Source organism: Schistocerca nitens, chromosome 1 (genome assembly GCF_023898315.1).
Source record: "Schistocerca nitens isolate TAMUIC-IGC-003100 chromosome 1, iqSchNite1.1, whole genome shotgun sequence".
In the NCBI taxonomy this organism is placed as follows: Eukaryota; Metazoa; Arthropoda; class Insecta; order Orthoptera; family Acrididae; genus Schistocerca; species Schistocerca nitens.
In genome coordinates, this window is record NC_064614.1 from 194,982,794 (window position 1) to 195,010,536 (window position 27,743).

Genomic DNA, 27,743 nt, shown 5'->3' on the forward strand with positions numbered 1-27,743 from the left:
CAGCTCATCATGAAACTGCATCGCTTATAGGTAGCAGTAATCCGATATGTATCTGTAATTTGTTACATGCAAGACAAGATCACGTTTTAGATCGTGATGTAAATGCACAGGGCATGATATGTTTCTCTTGCTGGTTGGTTAACCAACCAACCAACCAACCCAGCGCGTACATGGAGCTAACATTCACTTTCACTTAAAATACTATCCACTGGACGGCTCTTAGCTCAGCAGTTAAGTATAACCTGCGAAATGAAAAATCCTAGATAAATATACACTATCCCAGTGACTGGACACTATCAAAACCTTTCTCTATTGCCAAGGAGAGGAGTCTTGTACTAACAAAGAAATGCACATTTAATGGGTAACTCCTGCTGTTTTAGGTTCTGTACTTCAATTTTGTCAAACATACGAAGAACACACTTCATCAATTCCAACAGTTATCCCATTACTAAGTAATAAGAGTCGTTGTCAGTCGTGTCTTAACGGTGGTAGCTGAGTTATTTTGCTGCCATCTGCAACGAAACGATAAGTGACGGTTGCGCATACTGCTGTAGCACGGCGCTTGTTATCTCTTTCAAGGTTAGTTACACATCTGAAACACAGATGGCATCACAATGATATTTCCTGGGTAGTCTGACCTTCATCTACAGACATATCCCGTATGAGTCATGGGATTATTTTCAGGGAAGCGAGAACCCTAAAGAACAACTTTGTCCTCATAGATGGATAATACACGCAAGGAACACGGGAAAGGTTTATTGTTAAGACAGGCACGTTGCAATAAAGACCGGAATGAAGTGAGCACTTCATCGAACAAGCTGCGGAGACAACACAGCGTTGAATGGTGTACCGTCTCGATCAAGCCTCGACCAAGAAACCGAGAAAACCTCGCCTAGGGTTATTGCCAGAAAGGATTTGGCTGCCGTAATATGGAACGTGAAAAGACAATCAAATATGAAACCTAAGTGAGACATAAAGAACACTAAACACAGTCATTCAAAAAAAAGAAAGAAGAAGAGGAAGACGAAATTACTTCACTGACGGAGTCGTTTCGTAACACAGCAACGCTTGGAGACATTCTGCCTATCAAACACACAAGCAAGATGATTTTTGACATTTGTAATATTTGAAAATGGCCTAAGGCTGAAGTCTAGATCGTGCAATAAAAGCATGTCATGCAGTCAAATGGTGGTTATGTCTTCCGATAAAAATCAAACAGCTGTTGCGTCTCTTCATATGAGACATCTTTGAACATATGCCGCACAACCCAGACTTGCTCCAAGTGATTTTCTTATTCCCCTTTGCATCAAAAAGTTGCTTGGATCTCAAAACTTAAGCTCCGACGAAGAAATTCGAGATGCTGTTACGGGCTGGGTCTCTCGGGCGGTAAATTATTATGCCAAGGGAATTTGTCATTTCATTCATATACGATATGATAAATGTGGAAAAGAAAATTAAAGATGGGTTAGATAACAATCAGTTTGGTTTTAGGAAAGGTAAGGGTACCAGAGAGGCCGTTCTGACGCTGCGGCTGATAATGGAAGCAAGACTGAAGAAAAATAAAAAAGAAATCGAGACATGCTCATAAGATTTGTCGATCTACAAAAAGCGTTCGACAATGTCAGATAGCCCGCATCTCGTGGTCGTGCGGTAGCGTTCTCGCTTCCCACGCCCGGGTTCCCGGGTTCGATTCCCGGCGGGGTCAGGGATTTTCTCTGCCTCGTGATGGCTGGGTGTTGTGTGCTGTCCTTAGGTTAGTTAGGTTTAAGTAGTTCTAAGTTCTAGGGGACTTATGACCACAGCAGTTGAGTCCCATAGTGCTCAGAGCCATTTCAATGTCAGATGGTGCAAGATGTTCGAAATTCTGAGAAAAATAGGGGTAAGCTATAGGGAAAGACGGGTAATATACAATATGTACAAGAACCAAGAGGATACGATAAGATTAGAAGACGAAGAACGAAGTGCTCGGATTAAAAAGGATGTAAGACAGGGATGTAATCTTTCGCCCGTACTGTTCAATATATACATCGATGAAGCAATGACAGAAGTATAAGAGAGGTTCAAGAGTAGAATTAGAATTAAAATTCAAGGCGAGAGGATATCAACGATAAGATTCGCTGATGACATTGCTATCCTCAATGAAAGTGAAGAAGAATTACAGCCTCTCTTGAAGTGAATGAACAGTCTAATGGGTACAAAATATGAACAGAGAGTATACCGAAAAAGTAATGAGAAGTAGGAGAAATGTGAACATCGAGGAACTTAACATCAGAACTGTGGATCACGAAGTAGATGATTCTGCTATCTAGGAAGACTAGCACTGGCAAACACGGCATTCCTGGCCAAGAGAAAGCTACTAGTATCAAACTTAATTTAAGGAAGAAATTTCTGAAAAAGTACGTTTGAAGCTTAGTATTGTATGGTAGTTAAACATGGATTATGGGAAAACTACAAAAGAAGAGAATCGAAGAATTTGAAATGTTCTGTTACAGAATAATGTTGTAAATTAGGTGGACCGATAAGATAAAGAATGAAGAGGTTATTCGCAGAATCGGCGAAGAAAGAAATAGATGGAAACCACTGACAAGAAGAAGGGACAGGATGATAGGACATCTGTTAAGACATCAGGGAATAACTTCCGTAGTACTAGGGGAAGTGGGAGAGGGTAAAAACTGTAGAGGGAAACAAAGAATGGAAGACATCCAGCAGATAATTGAGGGCGTAGGTCGCAAGTGCTACTCTGAGGTGAAGAGTTTGGCACAGGAGAGGAATTCGTGACAGGCCGCATCAGACCAGTCAGAAGACAACTTAAAAAACGAAAAGAAAATATATATTGGCTTTTCATGCTGTCTTGGTATTTCTATTACACTTATATCTCACCAGTTTTCCCCTGGATGCCATAGTGTACGTACTACAATATTTCTTCGAAACAACTGTCCGACATCTTCATGTGGTTACAGTAGCTGCTGCCGTAAAGCGCGACTGGCAGCATTAAGTTAACGTGATCCACTGAAGATATCAGACGTTGTTTCAAAGAGATGTTGTGGGATCTAACACAGTGTCAGCCGGGGGCAAACCCAAGAAGGGTATTTTCAATATGAAAAAATTCGGATAATTGTGATTAGGACTCGCGGACCGAGTGTTCCGTACGAACGTAATTAAGTTTGCAGATGACTCATCCATCCAGGAAACACAGAATCCCGACGCTTTTTTCCTGTTATTTATCGATAGAGGCAATGTATAGGTCTACCCATTCCTGAAAAAAGAGGGCCTTAACTGATGGACGGACAGACAGTTGGATAAAAAATTACAAAAGGTTTTTATTTGTGTGATATAGTTACAAATTACCAATTTTCAGATTTTTTCCTTGCTTGTAGTGAGAAACTGGCCACATTTCTTGAGTCTAGATCAACGGGAAGAATCCTATAGGTTTTGACTGAGTTTGCGAGTATCGAAATATGTGACATGAATGGTCGTATCTTTCGATTGCATTGGGCTGGACCCCTCAATTTATTTACGCCACCAAGAGACCGTAGACCTTAACACGTGACATAAATGTCAGTTTGATACGTCAATCCATTCCTGAAAAAAAATGATCTTTACAGACTGACAGGCAGACGGGCAGTCGGATAACGAATGACCAAAAAATTCAAAAAATGTCATGACAAGAAGTCTACTTATCTTACGCAACGTTTAAAGTTAAGACAATTATACTTACTGAATCATTATATCGGCACAATTCTGCAAGAATATGTTACGAAGATTGTTGGCAGTGTCACTTGATGATTTTTTTTTTTTGACTGAAACCGGTCGCGACGCGATCAGTGTACCTTACTACAGCTATGGTCATATAGATTTGGAACATAAATCATTTGTTAGTGTTGTGACCCGACGAAACTATTTACGTCTGGCTGTAACTGTGGGTTCTTGGGTTGCTGTGGGAGAAGGCTCAACAAACTAGAACAGATGGAATATTAGTTCACTTTATTACCTAACTAAATAAAGGTTTAGTTAACTTTGACACAGTTCTTTGCCACAAGATTGCTTGATAATTTACGTCATTGACTATGAAAGCATCACTTGGTGCACAGATTAATAAAGTGTTGTCTCGCAGTCCAAAATGCAACATTTACGAAAGTACCGGGTGATCAAAAAGTCAGTATAAATTTGAAAACTGAATAAATCACAGAATAATGTAGATAGACAGATACAAATTGACACACATGCTTGGAATGACATGGGGTTTTATTAGAACCAAAAAATACAAACGTTCAAAAAATTTCAGATAGATGGCGCTTCATCTGATCAGAAAATCAATAATTAACATAACAAAGTAAGACAAAGCAAAGATGATGTTCTTTACAAGAAATGCTCAATATGTCCACCATCATTCCTCAACAATAGCTGTAGTCGAGGAATAATGTTGTGAACAGCACTGTAAAGCATGTCCGGCGTTATGATGAGGCATTGGCGTCGTATGTTGTCTTTCAGCATCCCTAGAGATGTCGGTCGATCACGATACACTTGCGACTTCAGGTAACCCCAAAGCCAATAATCGCACGGACTGGGGTCTGGGGACCTGGGAGGCCAAGCATGACGAAAGCGGCGGCTGAGCACATCATCATCACCAAACGACGCGCGCAAGAGATCTTTCACGCGGCTAACAATATGGGGTGGAGCGCCATCCTGCATAAACATCGTACGTTCCAGCAGGTGTTTATCAGCCAGGCTGGTGATGATGCGATTCTGTAACATTTTTTGTTTTTTTTTTTTTGTTCTAATAAAACCCCATGTCATTCCAAGCATGTGTGTCAATTTTTACCTCTCTATCTACATTATTCCGTGGTTTATTAAGTTTTTAAGTTTTCAAATTTATACTGACTTTTTGATCACCCGGTATATTTCACTTTTCTACATGCAGATATTGACTGCTGTAGCTGAGATGACGAACTGGGACTCAGTTCTTACATCCTTAACATTATATTGACTTCAGCGTGAGGGCGCTTCTATGCTGAAAGGGAGACGTGGTCTTCTGGAGTGCCTCCCATTGGTTGTCGCGGATTGCAGCGAGCCTTTCCTAATGTTTGCGGTATCGATTCGTGTTTCAGACTTTGTGTGGCATCGCGATCTCTGAGCGATTCCACCGTCAGCATCTTCTTGTTTTATGTGCAATAAACATTGTACCATCTTTGTAGAAGCTAACGTTTTACTTTGCTGTTTTATTAGCTGCTACATAAGCGTAATAATAACAGTGACGATGATGGTAATGGTGTTGATGGATTTTGTGTGCAGACTTCCGACAAGCTGTGCTGCGGCTGCTGCGGAACAAGGTGCTGATGCTGAACACGATCAGTTCGGTGTGCTTCATGTTCGGCTACGTGGGCTACTGGACCTTCATGCCTAAGTACATGGAGACGCAGTTCCGGCAGTCCGCCTCCAGGGCCAGCCTCATCACAGGTCAGTTCGCCAGCTCATACGTCTGTTTAAGGAAACTCTTCCTGTCTGCACGACTTCTGAATACAAAGCACGTCTAAAAATTCGGCGTATGAAATTCGTGTTAAAAACGTTTGCGGGGGCATTCATATGGAGAAACACATTGAGAATCGCCGCATAGTGTCTCACACTAAATCGCAGTAAATTCAGCTGCAGCGTTTAGCAGGGCGAAACTGGTATAAAGATTCTGGAATGTCTTTACCGGCCGAAAACACTGGCACCAACGCTAGCTGTAACGGGCCGAAGAGTGAAGAATCACGACAGACAGTATCGATAGAGTGTCAGGAACTGGTCTCCCACCTGAAAATTTTAAGAAATTTAGGGAAACTACGGCAAAACCAATTCTTGATTGCAGAACAGGGCTGGTTGCTTACAAATGGACTCTGAAGATTTTCTTGCCTTCTCTCAGCTTGTTCCCGTATCTAATGACTTTCGTCCACGCCATATTGAACCCTGATCTTTCTTCCTTTCCTAATTTTGCTTACTCTACATGAAAATATTTAACTATATCTAACATTCTGCGTGGTGTCTGTCTGTTCTATATCGTGTCTCCCTACCACTTTCGCGCAACGACGCTCAGAGCGTGTTTTTTAGGGAATTGACTAGTTTGAACCTGGGACCTGTTGCTGGTAAGGAGACGTCAGATCATACATGACATGTAGAGTTCAGAAGAGTTCAGTGAGGCTAGCGATGATATAACCAAATACTTAATGATTTCAGCGTCAGCTCCACTGCACTCCCTGTAAAAGAATCTTAATACTAACTAAATTTAGTGGAAGGGGTTCAAGGCTTTCCTATTTTTAGTTAGCTGGTAAAATAACGTCGAAAAAGCAGTTAAGTTTACCATTGGAAATTTTATTCTACTCACAAAACATTGTTTATAAATTGCACTATTGATAAAGGGAAATGTTTTAATACAGGATGGTAAAAACCAACTGCGTTCAACAAAAATGTGAACGAATATTCCCTGAATGGGTTTCCAAGTTCTACAATGGATCGAAGGATGACCTATGCCATATCACATCTATAATCTAGGTTTAAATTAAGTTTCACAAAAGAGAAAACTATCAAAATGGTCTACAGTGACCCTCAATTATCTTTAATTACTTATCTAACTTGTCGTAAATTTCAGTGGCTGATGTGGCTTCTCAATAACTATACAACAGGAAAATCATCGCGTTTCAGATTTTTACTTCAAGTGGCAAATGTGAACACCATGAGCTTTAATTGACGATCGACACTAGTATTACGCAAAAAGGGGGTGTAACAGATGAGACTTCTGCAGTTCTGAGTGAAGCTTTATGCGCTGTTATGCGGCATCGCGTGCGTTCATTACCTTGTCGGCGTTCGTCAGTGGTCGGCGGGCAGCACAGCTCCGCTCACCTCGCCGTCTCGGAAGCAACTCTCCCCTAACTTCTCCTTACTACAATTTACCGAAGTTGGTCTAAAAAAACTATCTGGCTGTGTTTTCATCTGACCAATCAGGGTCTCAATGTTAACCTTAAGCTCCGCCTACAAAAATTCTGTCTATCCAATGAGAAACGTTATACTTTTCGTGTTGGGGCAATGTTTTTAAAGTTTGCAACGTAACAGAGACGCGAAAAAGTCTCACGCTAAAACTTGCGGGTGGTGTGACCCTTTTTGTGTTATCGTAAGATCTATACTGTTCTTCTGGAGGGCTCTAGCTTTTAATGTGGGCTGGGGGGGGGGGGGGTGGTCCTAGCGGTTAGCTGGCGACGTGAGTGTCCATCCCTTATCGTAGGGCCTTTTAGCTTAACACGGTTCTGCTCTCGGCTTCTGTTCTCGTTTCTCCCCTCGGAACTGCGTCTGTCTCACGGTGGGAAGGTATGACATGCATTTAGGCATTCTTGTGTTAGTCTGTGGTATTCCATTTGCTCACTCGTTACTCGTATTACTTTGGTTAATTTAATGACACGATTTATTCGGAGCTATGTGACATACTACTGGATTTGCTTATCATGTCAGGGTTTTCATGGAAGGTGTTGGATTTGCCTGACACCTTACATATATATTTAAAAAAAGAAATACGTTACGCTGCTCGCATGTGTATAATTGTAATAGTTTTAAAAGTGTACGATAAGAAATATCGAAATTCCAGAATCTGCAGCGGAGTGTGCGATGATGTGAAACTTCCCAAAAGATTAAAATTGTGTGCCGGACCGAGATTCGAACTTACGACCTTTTCCTTTGACGGGAAAGTGCTGTGCCATCAAGTTTTTTAATCACATTTTGTTCTATATTGTTGGTTGAATTTGTTCGGGGCGGACGTCCGATGACACCCTTTAAGTTCTTTGTTGATCCATTCACTCAGTTCTTTTGTTACAGAGGGTAGCTATCCCGTGCCTGACTGGTATTCGGACACAGGCCTCCCGTTTACTAGGCAGACACGCTAACCGTTACGCCATCTTTTATATTTAAAAAAAAAGCGCTCCGTCTTCAGGCCACGAGTGGCTTACCGGGACCATCTGACCGCCGTGTCATCCTCGGTGGAGGATGTGATAAGAGGGGCGTGGGGTCAGCACATCACTCTCCCGGTCATAAGATGGTATTCTTGACCGAAGCCGCTACTGTTCGGTCGAGTAGCTCCTCAATTGGCATCACGAGGCTGAGTGCACCCCGAAAAAAATATATATATAATTTTGTTCGGTATTATTCGTTTAGTTTTGTCTGGGCGGACGTCACATGACATCCGTTCAAGTTGATCGTTGATTCTTTTACTCAGTATTTTTATTACAGAGGACCTCTGACCGAACACGCTGAGCTACCGTGCCGGCACCATATGAGCTACCGAAGCACGACTCACGACCCGTCCTCACGGCTTGGGTAGCTTAGATGGTAGACCACTTCCCCGCAAAAGGCAAAGGTCCAAGAGTTCGAGTCTCGGTCCGCACACAGTTTTAACATGACAGGAAGTTTCACATCAGCGCACACTCCGCTGCAGAGTGAAAATTTCATTCTGGACTTTCCATATTTCTTGTCGTATACATTTAAAACTATTACATGCGAGCTGCGTAACGTATTTATTTTTTAAAAAAGTATATAGTTAAATACTTTCACGTAGAGTAAGCAAAATGAGGAAAGGAAGAAAGACCAGGGTTCAATATGGAGTCGATGAAAGTCATTAGATACGGGAACAAGCTGAGACAAGGAAAGAAAATCTACCGAGCCCACTTGTAAGCAACCCGCTATTGTTCGTCAATCAAGTATTGGTTTTGCCGTAGTTCCCCTAAATTTCTTAAAATTTCCTGGAGAGAGACCAGTTCTTGATTGCCGAACAATATATGGAACCATCATCATACGAATGCTTGTTCAGTGTCTCGTTGTAAGCAAAATGAGCACATACGTGCGGGAACTTGTAACAAGATATTCCATCAAAAGCTGTCTGTGATTATATTCATATAACAACGATACAAAACTTTATTCCTGTATTGCTTTGTTGCTTTTAAGAGTCCTTTCGCACGTCGCTTAGCTTATCTTTAAATAACTTTGCTTCCGTGCAATCGCTGCATTACTTACCTGGGTCATTGAACTGTTTTTATCGACGTAAACGTTACTATAGTGAACAGCAATCCTGCAGCAATAACATCTCATAGCTGGCGTGCGGGGGGGTGTCCATCATTCAAATGTGCTGTAATTTGTCGGTGTTTATGTGACGCAGAGGATCGTTCTACATCCGTTACATATCGGCCATCAGCTCCTTGATCGATCAGCTAAAAGTATAATTTCCAATAATAGTCTCACATGGAGCCTTCTATTCTCAGTTTTTGTGCCTGCAAGTCTTCTCGTTCTAAATTTAAGCTATAACCTGCATGTTGGCTTCCTTGGATGCTATATGCTTCATCTATTAGCATACTTTGCTACATCGCGTTTGACGTTGCATGAAGTTTAATGTAATCATCTCCTGCCCCATCTTCAGCCAATAGCAGCATTTCCAACACCCTGTCTAAAAGTCCTTGCAACGACCTGAAATTTGTCTGTCTTCGTTTGTTACGCCTTGGTTCGGAAAATATATTATTATCTCATAACTAGTTTCGAGACGAGAGATCTCATTCTCAAATTCCCTCCACTGTACTTTCCACAACAGAAGTGTTATAACAAGCAGTCGTTACAATATGCTCACAGCGCCACAAACATTTCGTTACACACATACTTCGCTGATGTTCCAAGGAAAACGGAACTTGTTGCTATAGTCTACCTCTGTGGTCCAGAATCAGCATATAAGTTTCTCCCTGTGAAGAAGGGAGACTGATCAGTTGACACATGGTTCGCACATTTGACTCGCATTGTTACCGTAAGGTACTATAAACAATAATCATCACACTAATATTAGCGATTCATATCGATACCACAGAAGTTAGTGAGTGCTCACTGTAACCTGCAATGACGAATGGGAGATGCTCCAGAACACCATTGCTCTCCCCCAGCACTGCAGCACCCTCGTACTGAGGTCAATATCTTCATCTACCCGTGCTTGAATCACGGCCAGACCCAAACTTCCATATGTCACAACCTGCACTCGTACACTGCTTATATTCCCGTCCAGCAAGCACATATTTATACTGAGAGTTGAGGTTCTCGTGTCGGCGAATAAATGTGAAATAGCGGTGCCTTTATTAAGAAGTAACATTCAATGTTCTTTCGGGGAGGCGTGCATAGCCGAAGCGGTGAAGGCGACCGCTCGCGTAAATCCAAGTTCGAGTCGCAGTCCGCCACAAATGTTCATTGTCGTCATTCCAGTGTACAGCCGATTGCAGCTAATGTTCGCAATTGCGAATACATTTCCTGTATTTCATTCGGGGAGCCTGGTGGTTCTGAAGACCGTCCGATCATCGATGCTTAGGTTTAAAGGCAAACAGTGGGGTAGCTAATTTGAGCCGCGCGTGATTAGCCGAGCGGTCTGAGGCGCTGCAGTCATGGACTGTGCGGCTGGTCCGGGCGGAGGTTCAAGTCCTCCCACGGGCATGGGTGTGTGTGTTTGTCCCTAGGATAATTTAGGTTAAGTAGTGTGTAAGCTTAGGGACTGATAACCTTAGCAGTTAAGTCCCATAAGATTTCACACGCATTTTTTAGCTAATTTGAAAAGTGCGCGGCCTACACCGTTAGTTCAAAAAGTTTTTCATTGGATTAATAAAAATAATATAATAGTTAAGATGGCGGTTTTATGCTTCAGATGTTCAACATAGTCTCCCCTCACTTGAGTACAATGCACAGAACGTTCGTTTAACCCGGTGAAACTGTCAGAGGAGTCCTTCTTTGGGATGTTGTTCAACTCGCGTGTCACACTGACTTGAGTGTCTGTTATGTAGTCCAGGCGTTGACTTTTTATATGAATTTCTGCACTTTGTCGTTTTATGCTAGGTTCGTAGTGATAACACCAAATCTCTTCACCCGTGATGATTTTTTGCAAAAAAGAATTATCCGCGTTTTGCGTATCAATCGAGTCGCGGCGGGTGTCCACACATCGCTATTTCTGATCGGGACTCAAAGTGTGCTGGACAAACTTTGGACACACTTTTCTCTTCTTCAGAACATTTTGGAGAACTGAACACTTGAGTCACAGATGTTAGTCCATTGCGATTTAGGACACGACGACGTCGACACGCTACGTTCGCACATTAGCTGCTTAAAACTGCCTGCTCGCAACTGACTGGTCGACTGTTGTTTACAGTTGTTAGTTCAGGTTGTCACCGTAGTTACTGCGGTGACGTCACTTATACTCCACGAATAAAATCAGTCTCGTAACTTTTTGGGTGGACGATGTATTTCCTTTCCCATCCTTCCCCCAGTCCGACATCGTGTTACGTCGCTAATGACCTCGTCGCAATCCGTAATCTTCCTTCCTTTTTCTTCTTCTTTTTTATGTCTTTTTCCCGCGTCTTTTCGGGGTAGGTGTGGTTATTGCTGGATGTGGGATTATTAGTTTTTAAGGGGTGGCCGGATGCCCTTCCTGTCGGTAACCCTTTACCCCCCCCCCCCCCCCCCCCGCCTCCTACACCCGCACACCGGTATGGAGTATGTGTGCCCCAAAGTCTCTGCGTGCAGTGTTAGCCATATGAAAATGTAGCGCCACTTCAACACCCACGGCTATCCGAGAGGATCTTCCTTCTTTTCTTCACCAAAAGAGGAATGCTAAGGTGACCAGCCACTCGCTTCGCCCCTGATAGTTACCTGAGCACTGATGTGACATAAGTCAGCGATATCTCCTAATACCGTGTCGGACCTTCTTTTGTACGGGGTAAAGCAGCAACTCGACGTGGCATGGACTTAACAAGTCGTCGGAAGACCGCTACAGAAATATTGAGCCATGCTGCCTCTTCAGCCGTCCATAATTACGAAAGTGTTGTCGTTGCAGGATTTTGTGCACGAACTGACCTCTTCGATTATGCGCCATAAAAGTTCAATGGGGTTTATGTTGGGCGATCCGCGCTCTAATTGTCCAGAATGTTGTGACATGGCGCATTGTCACCCGTTAAAATTTCTTCGTTGTTTAGTAAAGTGAAGTTCATAAATGGCTGTAAATGGTTTCTAAGTAGCCGAACATAACCATTTCCTGTCAATGATCGGTTCAGTTGGACCAGAGGACCCAGTCTATTCGATATTAACACAGCCCACGCATCGGGACTCATCCCACCAGGCCACGATTTTCCAGGTGTCTAGGGTCCAATCGATATAGTAAAGAGTCGAGGAGACCCGCTGCAGGCGATGTCGTGCTGTTAGCAAAGGCACTCGTCTCGGTCATGAGCTGCCACAGCCCATTAACGCCAAATGTCGCCGCACTGTCCCAACGGATACGTTCGCTGTACATCTCAGACTGATTTCTGCGGCTGTTTCGCGCAGTGTTGCTTCTCTGTTCGCACTGACAACTCTACGCAATCGCCGCGGCTCTCGGTCGTTAAGTGAAGGCCACCGGCCACTGCGTTGTCCGTTGTGAGAGATAACGCCTGAAATTTGGTATTCGGCACACGCACACTGTGGACACTGTGATCGTGGAAGATTGGATTCCCTAACGATTTCGGAAATGGAATATCCCGTCTAGCTGCGACCACCATTCCGCGTTCGAAGTTTGTTAATTTCCGTCTGCGGCCATAATCACGACGGAGACCTTTTCACATGAATCGCCTGAGTACAAATGACGGCTCCGCCAACGCACTGCCTTTTTATAGCTTGTGTACGCGGTACTGGAGCCATCTGCATATCGCTATCCCATCACCTGAGTGTATAACGTGAGTGTTGGTGGACTTCCGCAGGCTCTGTGGGGCTGGGCTTCACGGCTGCGGGCCTGGTGCTGTCGTCAGTGTACATCTCGCGGGCCAAGCCGTCTGCGCGCGCGCTGGCCGCCTGGAACGTCGCCGTCGAGCTGCTGGATGTGGCCGTCCACCTGGCCAAGCCGTTCCTCGGCTGCCCCAGCGACGACCTGCGAGGCGCCTGGGACCCCGCGCACCACTCGTGAGTCAGCCGCCACCTGCTGCTGAAAGAGACACTACAGTCTCAACTCGTCACGCAGATTAGAAAAGAAAGCTTACAATAATTGTTAAAAGAATCTTTGCAAGAGTTTTATTTATTTACTGATGAGTAGTTTTGGGTATCCTGTCCGTTATCAAATCCCATCCAGAATGAAATTTTCACTCTGCAGCGGAGTGTGCGCTGATATGAAACCTCCTGGCAGATTAAAACTGTGTGCCGGCCCGAGACTCGAACTCGGGACCTTTGCCTTTCGCGGGCTAGTGCTCTATCATTTTTTTTTTTACCCCAGAGAGTTGCCTATATACCAGGGGAAATATGGGAAGTCAAGGTTAGGGCTATCCTTACAAACAAAACAAAATCTTCCTTTTTCTAAATTTTATTGTTATTTTTATTTTTTTGTGTTTATTTTTGTTGTGAAATTGATCAGAGGCCTTCTGCACCCCGCTGCGAATATCTTGAGTCACGTCTTCTTGAAATTGATGTGTTCCGTTCAGTTGTTCAGAAATGTTCATTGGTTCAAACAGGAAACCTTCTTCTCTCTTGGCTTAACACATTCCAGCTGCGAGGCGGGTCGTGGAAAGCACTCCCAAGGAAGTTCCAGAAAAATTGTCTGTATTTTGGATGACGGACAACGACATAATGACGGTCATTGAGGTATGTCCAAAAATCGAGTACAGAAACTACAGTTTGTCCAAATAGGTAGTGAATGGCATGTCCGCGAATCCAATTCACAGCGTTGGTCTTTGTCCGAGGATAATAGTCACGTTCCGGAAATAATAATGAAAGGGGAGTAATCCGATCCGGAATGTCCCGCGTTAGAAAAGCCACAATACGAGGAATCAATTGCCAAACCTCCGCCGCAGGTCCACAAACGAACCGATGTTCGTCATTGTCTGGCACTCCACACGTGGAAGATAGTGATTGGGCGAGGTGGATACGATGAAGGCGAGATTGGTTGGTTTGCTTACCATTGACAGTTAGGTACCAGACAGATTGAACATTCGTGTCAAGGTAACAGGCGAACACCGCGCGCCATACATGACGCCAGTCAACCTGGGGAACTTTTGTTCAGTCGGGTTAAGGTGGACGACCTAATTGGAGCACATTGCATACTGCCCTTGTCTTGAGTAAAAACTGTCTTGGTAAAGTGAGGCGTAGATAACTGAGTTCAAGAAAGAAGTATCTTATATAATGGAACTGATCCGGAACATCCGAGATCATCACTGGGGCTGACAGTGAGATCGGCGAATATGCCGACAGGAGGAGACCAGTGTGGCTCGTTGGGCAACGTGTCTATACCGTCATCCGGGAGCTGACAAATAGGGCGGGATCTCTATTCGGCACGTGAAACAGACCTATCCCACCTCGTTCACGCGAAAGAGTAAGGGTTGCATAGTTAACTTTGAACAACAGCCCAGAGCTGACAAAAGATGCCATCGGGGCTGCCAACATGCGACGTGCCACAGTAAGCGGGAAAGGTAGAACTTGTGCTACATGGGGAACTCGGGATGCGATATATATAGTGACATATCGAGCTCGTTGGAGAATATCTAGGGATCGAAGCCGATGGTCCATAAGACCTGCTCTGATCATTAAAAGGAGGCGTCGGCAGTTGATGGTGGCTGAACGCCGGAGATCAGACGAAAAATCTATTCCCAAACAGCGAATGGTATCAACGATGGTGAGAGGTGTAACGCACTCCACGGGAAGTACCGTGCCAATGAACATAACTTGTGACTTACGAACGTTTAAGGAGCTACCCGACGCCTCACCATAAGTCGCTACCCACGTCAAAACAGCTCGAACATCGTCGGTCGGCATTACGTAAACAGATGACTACATCGTCAGCATAGGCCGTGCAACAGAATAGGGAATGATCTATGGACAACCATACCAAACGTTGTCTTAGTCCACATAGCAAGGATTCCAAGGAAAAGGCGTACAAAATCGCTGATAGAGGGCAACCTTGACACCATCCGAGCTACCCAAGCACATAGTTTTAATATGCCAGGAAGTTTCATATCAGCGCACACTCCGCTGCAGAGTGAAAATTTCATTCTGGAAACATCCACTAGGCTGTGGCTAAGCCATGTCTCCGCAATATCCTTTCTTGCAGGAGTGCTAGTTCTGCTGGGTTCGCAGGAGAGCTTCTGTGAAGTTTGGAAGGTAGGAGACGAAATATTGGCAGAAGTAAAACTGTGAGGACGAGGCGTGAGTCGTGCTTAGGTAGTTCAGATGGTAGAGCACTAGCCCGCCTCTGTAATAAAAAAACTGAGTTAATCGATCAACAACGAACTTCAACGGATGTCTTATGACGTCCGCCCCGAGCAGATGCAACGAACAAAAGGGAACAAAAATGAGATTAAAAAAAAAAACTGCGAAAGGCAAAGGTCCCGAGTTCGAGTCTCGGTCCGGCACACAGTTTTAATCTGCCAGGAAGTTTCATAGGGACGTAATAATTGAAATTTAAGTGAAATAAATTAACTGTGTCATACAGAAGTGTTGACATATTGCAATCTTTTCATTATCATTAGCAATTTTTGGAAGGGACTGAGCTGTAGAATAGCATAGGAGAATAGGTAGGGCATGTGTTCTAGGATCACGGTCAGAACTTTATCGGCACATGTACCTTGGGAGTAAGTTTGCCCTCAAAACTGGCTACTTTTGAATAACTGATGCCTTATTTTTCAACGAGACAGACCACAGCAAGTAATAATGGAGTATAAATCGATTAAATAGTACCAGGGGATGGCTTACAAGATGCCCACGAACACCTAGTGTGCACGTTGGTTACAAAGTTCATACACACCTTGAAACAAGCAACACAGCAAGTGCGTGGTGTACGACAAAGAACTGCGGTTGGCTGGCGCGTGGCAACCAGCACTTTAATTGACAAAGGTCAATCACGAAGTTATTTTAATGAAAATGTATGTATAACATTGTTTTACTGCAATGTATCACATTCAATGTTTGTCAAATGAGGTTTGACCGTGTTTTAACCTAATGGGCAGAGGGTACCGAGCAGTATTTTCGTTTCTATGGCAGTTAACAGAAAGACTAACAGACTGAGTTTTGGAGATAATGGAAGTAATAAAATGCATACAAATGAAATAATCGACGGTCGCCTGCCTAATTAGGCATAATACTTTGAAAGATTAAGTTTAAAGAAAAATGAACATTGACTGCTGAAGTTACTTTCGTTCCAGGTGGTGGTGGTGACAGTGATGTTGATGTTGATGTTGGCGTTAGTGGTGGTTATGATGAAGGGGGTGATAAAAGTGGTGATGCTAATGGTGGTGGCAGTGATAGTGATGGTGATGATTGATGATGATGATGAGGACGATGATGGCGATGATGATGCCTTATGATGCCTTATGATACCTTATGATGACCGAATACACTTGAAAATTATTAATATATGCAGGGTATGGAGTCTGGGGCGCGTGCCCTGACCATTATTCCTGTAGGGATGCACTTTAGTCACAGACGAATTTTTTGGTACGAACGATAGTTATTGTTGGTCACAATAAAGAGTGAACAAGTAGTCAGAAACAAAGACTAAACGAAAAATGGGGAATGCTGACTGCGACAGAAGGGGGCAGTCACAAAGTAATACTTCGTCCTGGTAAAAGTCGCCCTGCTGAAGATTTGTGCTTTGAAGCCGATTGCTGCATATGAAATAATAACATAAGGATAGTAAGTTATTTATCAGATAACTTCACACATCACATTGCGTAAGAGTAAGACATCGCACAGAGCAACAAAGGACGTAACAAGCACAAATCACGACTGATCAGGTACATGCCACAGTTGTCGTTCGACGCTGACTCCGGTCACCAGCGCTTGAGATAACTGAGCGATATGACGCTGAGGAACGGAACAGAAACCGTGGCCAAACTCATTTTCTGACTGTTTACTGCTAGCTGTCAGCCACTTTGCTACGCTGACGCAGGTATAACCAAACACAGTTTAAAAATTTTGACGCTGCATTGAGTTGGTTGGATTGTTTGGGGGAGGAGACCAGACAGCAAGGTCATCGGTCTCATAGGATTAGGGAAGGATGGGGAAGGAAGTCGGTCGTGCCCTTTCAAAGGAACCATCCCGGCATATGCCTCGAGGGATTTAGGGATATCACGAAAAACCTAAATCAGGATGACTGGACGCGGGATTGAACCGTCTTCCTCCCCATTGCATTGAAACAGAGCAATGAGTATAGACAATAATTATGCCTGAAATGCATAGAATTTCAGACAGCGTTAAACTCTGTTTCAGTTATGTCCATGTCACACTCCTAGAGAAATAACGCACTGTATGCCACCTGGGGGATAGTAGATGTACTGACAATGGTTTCAGCGTCGTCCGCCAACAGATAGGGTAATGGCATAGCTACCAGGGCGTTGTATGTGCCTATCCTTTAATAGGGAACGCTCACAGCCGGGAGACTAAGTGTAGTGCTGACGTGTGAAGTAAGCAGAAAACGATGCCACGGAGACTCATTCGTGCTTCTTACAGCCAAATGAGCGATTTTGGTAGGGGTCGAATTGTAGCCTTCCGAGTGGCTGGACGGTACTTTCTTAGAATTGCCACACACGTCTGATGTGTTGCGTCAGTTGCGCAACGGTGCAGGTATTAATATTTAGTGAAGAACTTCACACCCGTAGATGAGGTTATGGCCGTCCATTCAGCACAGACGCCTACGAGGATCGTCGTATTTGTAGGGTAGCGGCGTCAGATAGTACAGCTACCACAGCACAGATAAGAGGGCTTGTGAGTCCAGACGTGTCAACACGAACTGTAGCGAACCGATTATTAGCAGTGGGACTTCGGTCACACACAGCTGACGCGCGGGATTAGCCGAGCGGTCTAGGACGCTGCAGTCATGGACTGTGCAGCTGGTCCCGGCGGAGGTTCGAGTCCTCCCTGGGGCATGGGTGTATGTGTTTCTCCTTAGGACAATTTAGGTTAAGTAGTGTGTAAGCTTAGGGACTGATGACCTTAGCAGTTAACTCCCATAAGATTTCACACATATTTTGAACACACACAGCTGTAGCCCGTCTTCCAGTCACGCCACAGCATCGCCGTGCACGGCTCGACTGGTGCCGTCAGAGGACCACTTGGAAGATGGAATGTCACGCAGTGGTCTTCAGCGATGAAAGGAGATTCTGACGCGCACAAGTAATGGCCGTTTGCGCGTACTGTGCAAAGCTGATGAGCGTTGTCACGTAGAGTGCTTTCGTCTAAGACACTGGCCCCATCCCAGGCCTTATGGTGCGGGGTTGCGATAAGCTACAACCCTCGTTATACTTTGGTGTTTCTGGAGGTGTCGCTAACCAGCGTTTGGTATGCGCAAAATGTGGTTGGACCCTTTATTTTGCCGCTCTTGCAAAGAAAATGACATGTTGTTCCAACAGGATAATTCTCGCGCACGCACCACCCGTGAAACAACGTGCTCTACAAGACGCGCAGCAACTTTCCTGGCCAGTAAAATCTCCGGACTTATCCCAGTCGAGCACGTGTGGGATATGATGGGATGAAATGTGTCTCTTGCAACTCGTCATTCAACAACTCTTCCAGAACTACATGAACAGGTGAAACACACCTGGCATAACGTACCCCAAGACAGAATTTGCCATCTGTACGATCGACTGGATGCCGGAGTCATCGCCTGCATTGCAGCCCGTGGACGCTAAACCACGTGTTTCAGCGTGTTCGCTCATAACCGCTTGTGTTATTGATCTGTAAATGCAAACATTTCATTTACTTCATATGCACTGTTGCAACGACGCTGTCGTTTATCGACTAATAAAGTCATCAGAAGATCAAAACAATCTGCAAAACGATTTAGAAAAGATATCTGAATGGTGCGAAAAGTGGCAGTTGACCCTAAATAACGAAATGTGTGAGGTCAACCACATGAGTGCTAAAAGGAACTCGTTAAACCTCGGTTACACGATAAATCAGTCTAATCTAAAAGCCATAAATTCAACTAAATACCTAGGTATTACAATTACGAACAATTTAAATTGGAAGGAACACGTAGAAAATGTTGTGGGGAAGGCTAACCAGAGACTGAGTTTTATTGGCACGACATTTAGAAAATGTAGCAGACTTACTAAGGAGACTGCCTACACTACGCTTCTCCGTCCTCTTTTAGAATACTGCTGCGCGGTGTGGGATCCTTACCAGCCAGGACTGGCGGAGTACATCGAAAAAGTTCAAAGAAATGCAGCACGTCTTGTATTATCGCGAAATATGGGCGGGAGTGTCACAGAAATAATACAGGATTTGGGCTGGACATCATTAAAAGAAAGGCGTTTTTCGTTGCGACGGAATCTTCTCACGAAATTCCTACCACCAACTTTCTCCTCCGAATGCGAAAATAATTTGTTGGCACCTACCTACATATGGAGGAACGATCACCATGATAAAATAAGGGAAATCAGAGCTCGTACGGAAAGATACAGGAGTTCATTCTTTCCGCGTGCTATTCGAGATTGGAATAATAGGGAATTGTGAAGGTGTTTCGATGAACCCTCTGCCAGGCACTTAAATGTGATTTGCAGAGCATCGATGTAGATGTATATGTAGAAATGGAACCCTGTAAAAGGGTGTACTAATTTTTTCCGGCAGTATATGCGGTACATTAAAGAATAAATACATATCTCAACGTCACACTGCCGGCCGCAGTGGCCGAGCGGTTCTAGGCGCTTCAGTCTGGAACCGCGCGACCGCTACGGTTGCAGGTTCGAATCCTGCCTTTGGCATGGATGTGTGTAAAAAAAAAAAGTTCAAATGTGTGTGAAATCTTATGGGACTTAACTGCTAAGGTCATCAGTCCCTAAGCTTACACACTACTTAACCTAAATTATCCTAAGGACAAACATACACACCCATGCCCGAAGGAGGACTCGAACCTCCGCCAGGACCAGCCGCGCAGTCCATGACTGCAGCGCCTAAGACTGCTCGGCTAATCCCGCGCGGCTTAGTTTTAAGTAGTTCTAAGTTCTAGGGAACTGATGACCTCAGATGTTAAGTCCCATAGTGCTCAGAGCAATTGTTTTTGAACGTTCCACTTTTCATTAGAGAGTATCGGAACCGTGAAAAAAGCACAAACAATGGAAATTCAGGCAAAAAACTTGTAAAAAAATATACATTTGTTAATGGAAACACTGTAATGTCTGCCTCCAGTGCTGACAAACTTGAGCAACTGATGAAAGATTTTAATGGAGAAAATTTAAATGTAATCCACGTCACGTGGTGTAAGCGTTGCTTTTACACGTACTGACTTCTATAGTCCAGCTTTAGAGACGTGCTGGTAGATGAATCTCCTTATCACACGAAGCGTAACATGATTTTCTTGCCAAAAAGAAACAAGATTCAAATGCGATTCCCGAATCAGATACGCGCTGCATAATTTTTCCACATATACAAAATACAGATGGTGACTATCTGTTTCTTGTGGTTCTGCAAAAATGCTGAGCAGCTGCATATCTAAGCAATTAGAACACTACTTTCCAATATGACATTTGTTGCATGCCGCCTTCTTGATGTTGCGCTTTTAATGGCTAGTAGTGTACTTTAAGATAGGTACTGTGCGGCATACTCGGCAGTTGCTCCTATAACCGCACAGGTACATTCTCTAATTCTTACATAGGTTGTCAGTAGAGTGCCCGTTGCTTATTTAAAAACAAAAACTGGAAACAATCGAGAGCCAGCAACTGATGATTGAAACGAGTGTTAGGTCATCTTCAACAACAGTTGCATGTGTTTACATGGTCACACTTCAACGTACAAACGTTTCCTTGTTAAATTCCAGCTACGTTTGCGTTGTTTGCCAGGTGGAACATGACGTCGGAGTGCAACGCGGGCTGCCTGTGCGGGCCCCACGTCAAGTACGCCCCCGTCTGCTCCGCGGACGGCGCCGCCACCTTCTTCTCCGCCTGCCACGCCGGCTGCCAGGACAGCGCCATCCTCAACGGCACGCTGGTAAGCATCACCCGACAAAGCGAACTGCTTACCTGGCCGGGGTGGCAGCATTGTCGTATTTACGACCGAGAAGCAGCGAGGAGAGATACGCGTACGCGTACTTGATCTTGGTCTTTTGAAGGTCTAATAGGAATAATTTCTTGTAAGTTTATCGCATTCCGATCGAAAAATTTTTTGTTTACCTTGTGCAACACATCATTAACGAGTACAAAACGAAGCCCCTGCAGGAAAACAAGTAAGTTTGTAAGAACCATCTGAAAATGGATTTGTAATAAATCTGTAATGGTTTGATTCAAACAAACTTTTATCAACCATACTTGTGGCTGGTTGCCGTTTAAATTACGGAACTTATACTAGTGCTCATCGCTTTTAGTTAGTAACGCCGAGGTCCTGGGTTTGTCTCCTAGGGACAACTTCATTTCTGACTGAAGTTAAAATTTTCTGGGTTATTATTCCGCGTCATATTTCTACTAAAATGATCGACGTTTCGACCCCTCTGCTGGGATCTTCCTCTGGATCTTATGGTGTCCACTACTGCTAGAACACTCTAGCAGTAGTGGACACCATAAGATCCCGAGGAAGATCCCAGCAGAGGGGTCTAAACGTCGATCATTTTAGTAGAAAAATGACGCGGCATAATAACCCAGAAGATTTTAACTTAAGTGACAACGGCCAAAAAAGCCTGCAGAACTAAGTAACTTCATTTTTTTTCTGGTGGAAAGGTATGGAAGGAGGTTCATTCACCCTTATGAGACCAAACAAGATGGTCACTGAAGATCAAGTCACCTAAGTAGCGTTTTACGTCTAAAGGCTTGCACCAGGCAAGGTAACACACGACGATTATTATTACCAAGAAAAGCATCAACTGAGCTTTTTTTTTTTTCTCTAGATTAGAGTGCGAGGTGCTTGACATATTACGACTACGGATCGTAGTTTTTCAAGATTTTACACCAATTCTATAGGATGTAAGTACTCAGGGAACCATTTTTGAAAACATTTTGCCGATGGGCCGGCCGGTGTGACCGTGCGGTTCTAAGCGCGTCAGTTTGGAACCGCGTGACCGCTACGGTCGCAGGTTCGAATCCTGCCTCGGGCATGGATGTGTGTGATGTCGTTAGGTTAGTTAGGTTTAAGTATTTCTAAGTTCTAGGGGACTGATGATCTCAGTAGTTAAGTCCCATAGTGCTCAGAGCCATTTTGCCGATGGAATGAAGAGGAGAATGCTAGTGTTCCTTAATTGATGCCAGAAGCTTGGCTTTCCTTGTCTCGGCATATTTTTAATTTTTTTCTGTCTATTTATGAATGATAGTCCGTCGTTTGCTGTTATAGCCACAGAGAAGAAGTGACCACGAAACGAATCTCTGCATTCACAATGAAACATTACTTGGCACTGTTGTTTGACAATATTTGTCAGAGACTATCACTTTACAACAGTTATTCACAGTGTAGTGTGTGTGAAAAATAAATGTGCCACTGTCTGCTTTAACTCTTATTTGAGGCACGTTTCGATGCCGATGATGATTTATCCAAGGAAGACACCATCTTCTTCTGCAACTTGTCCCAGAGGTTCTTCACACCCTATCGACATGTCACTGGTTTAGCTCAGTAGTCTGCTATCGGTGCACCCATTTTGCAGACACCTTGCAAAGTAGTATCACATCATGCACAATGTGGTGCGACGTTTCTTGACATATTTATAATTTTTGTAATTTACGTCCATCGTGGGTTATTTTGCTACCTAGCTAGCGGAATTCCATAACCTCGTATACTTAGGTGATCCAAATTTTTATGTAAGGCTCGTCGTTGTTCTAATTTCTGATACTTCTCATTACTTCGTCTTTATTCAATTTACTCTCAATCCATATTCTGTACTCATTAAACTGTTCATTCCATTGAACAATTCCTGTAATTTTTCTTCACTTTCACTGAGGACAGCAATGCCATCAGCAAATCTGATATCCTTTCATCTTGAATTTTAATCCCACTCTCGAACTTTTCTTTTATTTCCGTCATTGCTTCGTCGACGTATAGACTGAACAGTAGCGGTGAAATACTACATCTTGCAAATTACGACATAAAGAAAAGTATTATTTTCATACATAAAGAATACATGCGCTCAAAAATATGGCAGATCACACCTGTCAAAAATATATCCTAATATACACTGCTCAACAAAAGTTTGGAATACCATCGTAAAATGAAGTCTACGATACTAGAGGTCTCACTGACCTAGGCACTCCATGCATTATTCAGTAGAGCCCATACAGCGAAAGGTGTTTACCACTGGCATGCTTTGTGGCCGTTTACCAGTCATGTAACCATACCGCTGCCGTAGGGGCACACAGCGAGCAGTTCAGTTTCAACACAAGCTTCATTTAGTCTGTGTTCAGCACCGCGGTAACATGCCACATAGACGTATACAACACTTTGTTAGAGTCAGGATAGTGGCTTCACTTTCTACAGGTTATACCACTCGCTTGCTGTTACACAAATCAATGTTACCCTATGGGAGAATTTTTAATTCTGACCGCGCTTGTGTCTAGTGGATGAGGGTATAGGACAGTAATGTTGAATACATCGTAATTAATAGAAAAACTAAACAGGCTTTTACTTTGGGGACAATGAAAGTAGTAAAGTTCATACACGAATGAAAAATCGAACGGTCGCCAGCCCAATTAGGTACATTAATTTGAAAAAAAATGGTTCAAATGGTTCTGAGCACTATGGGACTTAACATCTGTGGTCATCAGTCCCCTAGAACTTAGAACTACTTAAACCTAACTAACCTAAGGACATCACACACATCCATGCCCGAGGCAGGATTCGAACCTGCGACCGTAGCAGTCGCGCGGTTCCGGACTGCGCGCCTAGAACCGCTAGACCACCGCGGCCGGCTTGAAACATTATGTTCAAGAATAATGAATATTAGTTGTTATAGTGACTTTCATTAAGGTTCCCTTTCTATAGCACACTGGGTAGCAGTAGTTATTATTATTGCACAAACCAGTAATCATAGAAAGTAAAATTGTACCTCACTCATAATAATAACAGTTACAATCACGATCATTGCGTGACTCAGCACTGAGATGTTACTGCAGGAGGCACTGAACTAAAGTTGGACATGAAGGGGCTTCTGACTTAACTGACATATAAATACCACAAATAAAATTAAACGATACCACAATTACACTGTTTATACTCCCATCTATAGAAATATATCAGATTTCTTTAGTAACGATAATATTCCAATTATCTTTCTAATGTGAGAAAAATATGGTGAGAACCCATAAACTGATACTGTCTCACTAGTCAAACTCTATGATTATTTCAATGGTAAGATTCAGTTCTACTAAATTTAATTCTTAGCCTCAATTGGAATAGTTTATTTTTATATTTTTCAAACTATATATTCAACACTGAGCTTGCGTAACTTAAAAAAAAGTCGTTCATGAGAGTAATCAGGGCTAAATTATGTTCCAAATAAGTTTATCTTATGTTCCGTTTTCATTACCTGTGGAGCAGGTATTTTACACAGTAACATTTACACAGTCTGGTAGTGAATGTTTTGCACATTTAATACACAGAAATAAATTACTAGTTCGTTATAAACAGAATACTCGGGTTTCTGAACACTTAGGAGGGGATCCTGCATAGGTTAATGACTAGGATAAAAGTTATGGTTCTAAACACAAATTTATAGCACTTGGATTATTTTTAAAAACACTCACACAAATTAACTGGTCCATGCTCTGATACGTATCTGTATACATGAAGTTAGTGGAGCAGTGGCGAAATAGTGGTGGCAAGCAACGTGGCGGCTACTGTACTCACGGCTCTTGATGTTTGAATGCTCTATACAATTTCTTCTTGGCGATGGATTTTTATTGTGTTAGAGCCATTCCTTTCTGCCGAGAGTACCACGCTTCAGCCAAATCCACACCTGAGGCAAAATTCCTTGGAAAGCGGCCTCCAAATGCCTCCCTTGGCACTCACGATGTGTACCGTGCAACGGCTATCCACTGACTGCCTACTGTTCCCACCAAGAAGCCGCCCAGTTCGACAGCCAAAACCACCTTTTACATCGCGCCAAGCCACTTCCGTTGCGGAGGGACTTCCCTACATCTTTCATGTTATACATGTGTCCTAAGCATGAACCAGCTTCCGATGGACAATGTTTTCTTTATAAACATACATGTATTATAAAATTTCATTATTTTAAACATTATTTAGTTTTTTCCATACATACATTACAAACTTTAAATTTCATATCACAAATCAATGACCTTAAGTAATGAAGAACAAACACTTCATAATCACAGATACCCAGGTACATAGTATAAACCTACTTTTAATCGATATAGGTGTTACCAGGTCATTCATAGCAAGATGTTTCCTATCGGTTACATGTCACTCAAAGCGATGTGACTAAGGTGTGGAGAAATTACAGAGAGACGGGAAATGTGAACGATAGACCTAGCAGTGGTCGTCCTCGTATGACAACACCGATGCAGGATCGTTTCCTCCAACTGATGGCTCGCAGGTGCCCTGCATCAGCTGCCAGAAATATTGGAAATGACTTCTCAGAGGAAACAAGGATTCGTATCTCAGACTGAACAGCGCAGAGTACTTCATCCTTGTCGATGACAATGCAAGATCGCACCGTACTCTAGCAGTCTCTCGGTATCTTCAAAAATACAACATTAGCCGAAAGTAATGGCCAGCACAGTCAAAAATGGTTCAAATGGCTCTGAGCACTATGGGACTTAACATCTATGGTCATCAGTCCCCTGGAACTTAGAACTACTTAAACCTAACTAACCTAAGGACAGCACACAACACCCAGCCATCGCGAGGCAGAGAAAATCTCTAACCCCGCCGGGAATCGAACACGGGAACCCGGCCGTGGGAAGCGAGAACGCTACCGCACGACCACGAGATGCGGGCGCCAGCACAGTCCCCGGACATGAATGCAATGGAGCATGCATGGGATATGACAATCCTCAGGACCTCACTGAAGCTGTCATTAGGACCTCATACCCCAAAATAAACTTGATGGTCTCATCCAGAGCATATATCGTAGAGTAAAAGAACTCATCCGTTTGCGGGGAGGACATATTCACTACTAAAGACTGATAATCACCATTATGAAATAATGACTTTCACTGCTTTGTTCCCAAAATCTACTCTTAAGACAGAGCTTTGTTTTGTAATGATTTTTCGCAACTAACAAAAATGGTTTTTGTTTTCAGAAGGAAAAAAATGGCTCTGAGCACTATGGGACTTAACTTCTGAGGTAATCAGTCCCCTAGAACTTAGAACTACTTAAACCTAACTAACCTAAGGATATCACACACATCCATGCCCGAGGCAGGATTCGAACCTGCGACCGTAGCGGTCGCGCTGTTCCAGAATGTAGCGCCTAGAACCGCTCGGCCACCCCGGCCGGCATTTTCAGAAGGAATCATGTTTATTTTGCTAATATGGAATCGTACAAACAACAATAGGTGTATTATAAGGAGTCCTTGTAGTAAACTCTGTGATATTCCAAATTTTTGTTGAGGTGTGTATTATTACAAATCGTACGTGTTAAGAATATATCCTAATACATTAACTGTTAAAAATACGAGATCCGACAATAAATTAATGAGACTGATGTGAAAAAAATGCTGCTTACCGTTTTAGTCAAGTTTAGTGTTGTCTCCTTCAAAGTATTTCTCTTCTGATTGCACACACTTTTTCCAGCGCTTCTGCCATTGATGGTAACATATCTGGATCTCATCTTCTGTAATATCCTCAAAGACCCTCGTCACAGCTTTTTAGACATCTTGTGTTGTTCGAAAATGGTGTCCCTTGACTGTCGTTTTGACTCTTGGAAACAGAAGAGAGTCGCACAGAGCGATATCTGGTGAATAAGGTGTCTGTGGTAGTACTGAAATTTGTTTTGATGTTAAAAATTGCTGTACTGACAGAGCAGTATGGGATTATCGTGATGCAGAATCCAATTATCATCAATGTTGGCACGGACATGAAGAACTCTTTCACAAAGTCTTTCTAAAATTTCTTTGTAGTAATAGTGGTTAACTGTCTGTCCAGGAGGCACCCACTCTTTATGAACATTTCCCTTGGAATCAAAGAAACACGCAAGCATGCATGGTTATCCACTGTGGTCTTCATTTTCAACATTCGTTCTGCTTTCACTTAACATTTTATACCAACGAAAAACTTGAGCTCTTGACATAACCTCTTCTCCAAAAGCCTTCTGAAGCTTACCGTAAGTTGTCGTCGCGTTTTCACTCAGTTTAACGCAAAAAGAAATGGCATACCTCTGCGCAATGTTATGCGCTTTCATTTCCGTGACGAGAGACACAAACATGTGTTAACTTATTACAGCACAACTCACGACTGAGCAGTTGCATCCATGTGCCGCTTGGACTAGACACAGCTTATAGACCAAAGTCAAAGATATTGTGGCTACACAAGCCTGGAGGGTTGCCACATCTTGCAAAGAAAATAAGTCTCATTACTTTATTGTCGCACCTCGTATATCCTAATATACTAAAAAGAGGGCGACATCGTCAAGAGAAACAAACAAAATCAGCAAGACGTCGTCGAACATAGATAAAAGTACGGTGGGATCTAGGCCACAGTGCCGGCAGTCGTGATGTGAACGGCATTGCTTTTCGTAACTGACGAGGGTACGGTTTCACCAACACACAATTATATAAAGTGCAATTATGTAAAGCATGTAATTAGGTAAAAACTATTCTGGAATTACAGGG

General features: G+C 43.3%; 1 protein-coding gene across 1 annotated transcript in view; it reads left to right on the forward strand.

Annotated features, from left to right (window-relative positions):
* Positions 1-27,743, forward strand: part of LOC126245342 (solute carrier organic anion transporter family member 74D-like) — a 200,667-nt gene that overhangs the window by 157,199 nt on the left and 15,725 nt on the right. Inside the window, exons 8-10 of the mRNA XM_049948306.1 lie at positions 5,293-5,457; positions 12,762-12,960; positions 20,817-20,964. Coding sequence (XP_049804263.1) covers positions 5,293-5,457; positions 12,762-12,960; positions 20,817-20,964 — 512 coding nt within the window. The remainder of the gene's footprint in view (positions 1-5,292; positions 5,458-12,761; positions 12,961-20,816; positions 20,965-27,743) is intronic.